The sequence below is a fragment of the Dipodomys ordii genome, unplaced genomic scaffold, assembly GCF_000151885.1.
Source record: "Dipodomys ordii isolate 6190 unplaced genomic scaffold, Dord_2.0 Scaffold135, whole genome shotgun sequence".
In the NCBI taxonomy this organism is placed as follows: Eukaryota; Metazoa; Chordata; class Mammalia; order Rodentia; family Heteromyidae; genus Dipodomys; species Dipodomys ordii.
The window spans coordinates 17410-20715 of record NW_012267351.1 but is presented as its reverse complement, the minus strand read 5'-3'; the positions used below and the strand labels follow the sequence as shown (position 1 = coordinate 20715).

General features: G+C 51.9%; 1 protein-coding gene across 1 annotated transcript in view; it reads left to right on the top strand.

Annotated features, from left to right (window-relative positions):
* Positions 1 to 1999, top strand: part of Lsm11 (LSM11, U7 small nuclear RNA associated) — an 8955-nt gene extending 6956 nt beyond the window's left edge. Inside the window, exons 4-5 of the mRNA XM_013030871.1 lie at positions 734 to 817; positions 1520 to 1999. Coding sequence (XP_012886325.1) covers positions 734 to 817; positions 1520 to 1930 — 495 coding nt within the window. The 3' untranslated portion in view covers positions 1931 to 1999. The remainder of the gene's footprint in view (positions 1 to 733; positions 818 to 1519) is intronic.
* The last annotated feature ends 1307 nt before the right edge of the window (positions 2000 to 3306 follow it).

Sequence of the window (3306 nt, the reverse complement as noted above, 5' to 3'; positions counted from 1 at the left end):
CTAGCGCTCTACCACTTGAGTCACAGCACCACTTCTGGCTTTTTTCTTTTTGCTTATGTGGTGCTGAGGAATCGAACCCAGGGCCTCATGCATGCAAGACAAGCGCTCTACCACTGAGCCACCTTCCCAGCCCCTCAGTCTTCATTCTTAAAAACCAATTTCAGCAGGCTTCATTATTGCATTTTATTTTTTTTATTAGCATAAAAGTTTTATTTTTTTTAATTTTATTTTATTTGTGAACATATTGTACAGAGGGGTTACAATTGCATGGGCAGGATAATGCGTACATTTCTTACCAAGCATTGCATCCTCCTCCTTTGTTTACCCTTCACATCCCTTCCCAGCCTCCCCCCTGCCCCCCACATTATTGCATTTTCATACGTGAAAATGAACCACTTCAACCATATTCACCTTCATTCACTCTCTCTCGTACACCCGCCTCTTCCCTGAGGCTCCCCTCCCAACGCAATTGAGTCGGTTTTACTTTCCTGTCATTCATTCAGAGAGCTGCTTGCTGCGTGTTAATTTTACTAAGGGGAGAACACTGAGCCACAAAGAATATTTTCCCCATCTATTTAGACATTTATTTCCTCCCAACCGCCCTTTCCTTCATCGTTTTTCTCCTGCCCAAGAGCTGAGTTATCTTTATGGTTAGTTCTGCTGGGTATTACAAATGCTATTACAGTAATGTTTTCAATTCTTCCTTTTTCCCCCCTTTGGGCTCTTCCTCTAGGCACTTACAGATGTGGATGAGACCTACCGCAAACCTGCTCTGGGCAGGGCATACGAGCGGGATTCTTCGCTGACTCTCACGAGGGTAGGCAGTGTCCCCTGCCCTCCTGGGTGCACTTTCCACCTTGCAAGGTCAGGGGTCACTGAGCCACTGCCCAGGCTGGCCCGGCCCTGTTACGCCAGTGTGCCCGCAAAGGCCCTTCACTGGTCTCCTGTCTGTGTCCAGTTGATCTCAAATGCATGTGTGAATCTTCACCTGCAAATTCCTGCAAGATAATCTGTGTGTGTGTGTGTGTGTGTGTGTGTGGTGCCAGTACTGTGGCCTGAACTAGGACTTTGAGCTCTCTCACCTGGCTTTGTGCTCAAGGCTAGTGCTCTACCACTTGAGCTACAGTTCTACTTCTAGCTTTTTGCTGGTTAATTGAAAATAAGAGTCTCACAGACTTTCCTGCCCAGGTTGGCTTTGAACCCCCAACCTCAGATCTCAGCCTCCTGAGTAGCTAGGATTACAGGTGTGAGCCACTGGCACCTGGCCAGATTACCTCTTAGAAGGCTCTGAAAATCTTCCAGTTCTACACCACAGAAACAAGCGGGTGCCTTTTCCCTTGGCATAGTGCTGACCGATTCCTGAGTTTGGGCTAGAAATACACAAGCCATTGCTGACTTTTCAGAGGTGGTAATACAGGCTTCACAGAGCATTGTGGAGGATTCCGGTCTTCTTTGGGGGGTAGGGGGGGCTGAAAGAGGGGTGAATGAGAAGGCTGATGCTTTCTCACTTTCCTCACAGTTGTTTGACCGGCTGAAGCTCCAGGATTCCTCCAAGAAGGATGCTGATTCGAAGTCTGCGGTGGAAGACTCCACGCTGTCTAGGCACTCACAGACGTCCACCTGGAAGGTGGCGTCCGTGTGGGGCCGAGGAGACACGGACCGGAGCGCCCGCAGGCGGTCACGCTCCGTCCCTTCCTCCCTGCAGGCTTCTGGGAGGGAGGAGTCGAGGTCGGAGCTGTCAGCGAGGACTACCCGGACCGAAGGGTCCAGTGCCGGAGGTACGGTCTCCAGGGCCACCACCCTGTCCCGGGGCCAGCCCCGGAAGAAAAAGCGAAAGCCCAAGGTGGATTACCAGCAGGTGTTCACCCGACACATCAATCAGATTTTCATTCGGGGCGAGAACGTCCTGCTCGTTCATCTCGCACAGTGACCACCAGCTCAGCCTCCGCCTGAGCTTTGGGTGTTAGAAATAAAGTGCATGCATCTCTCCTATACCACATCCTAGTACCCCGATGAAACTTGAATGTTTCCCTCTGGTCCTGCACGTGCAGAGGACAGAGCAGGCTCGGGCCTCTGGAAGAGGAGCTCGAGGGAGGCCAGGCCCTGGGAGCATGCGCAGTGGAGTCAGTTCCAAGGCAAAAACAATTGCTAGGTCCCTGTATCAAATTGGGTGTCCCTGGCTGCTTCAGACTCTCCAGCCAAAATAAGTTCTTCCATTTGTGTGGAATTTATTTCTCTGAGACTACAGGAAAAAAAAGTCTCAAAAGGAATTACTGTATTTCCGAAAGCACTAGCTTGCAGAAGTACCCTGAAGTTGATTGCAAGAGTAAAAGAGCTCTAGCGCTGGTCGCTCACGCCTGTCATCCTAGCTACTCAGGAGGCTGAGATCTGAGGATCATAGTTCAAAGCCAGCCAAGGGAGACAAACCTAATTAACCACCAAAAAAAAAGGCAGCACTGAAGGTGTGGCTCAAATGGTAGCGCACCAGCCTTAAGCAAACAACAACAAAAAAACCTAAGCATAGAGCACAAGGTTCTGAGTTCAAGCCCCAGTACCGGCACGCATGCATGCGATAATACTGTAGCTGCTGTGCCCTGGGGCCTGCATCGCCTTGGAGTTTGCTCTATAGTGCTCTGTCTTGCTGAGGAAATGGAATTTGCCTTGGAACTTCCCTGTGACTAAAGTATACGCGGACGGGTGGGCCTGGCCCGCGCTGCGGGGCGGCTCCTTGTCCTCTCTGGCTTGTGTGGCATGGTGCTAGTGCATGGATCTGTGGTGCGAACCCTCCGTGTGTGGCGTGAACCGTCCTGTGCACGTCATGTCTTAGGAGTCCTGTGCAGCTCCATGATGTGCATGTCCCTCGGCGGGGAGTCCCCGTGGCAGGCCTGACCTGCGTCTTTCTCAGAATGGCTTCACCAGGAAACGGGTGGTCGTTCTGTGTCCCTTGGGTCAGGCCAAAGTGGACTGGGGTGCCGGAATGGCCGCTCCGCCCACAGCCTGGAGCCCGCACACTCCTACTTGAATCCTCTTAGACGGCTCCCGTATCGCGTCGGCTGCGTCGTGACACAGACTGTTAGGCAGCGTTGGTGACGTGTTTTGTTCCTTTCTGTCTGTTTTCCATACCTTCTTTTCAAAGGGAGAATAAGAAATATATATGACCAAAACACCTGAAAACTTTCTCCTGCTGCATGGGTGGGGTGAGGCGGCTAGGCCTCTGAGAAGCGGGGTGAGCCAGGTTTCGGGGCCTGGGCATCTGGCTCATCAGCCGGTGGAGGTAGAGCAGATGAACCCCTCTGTGCCTCTGCC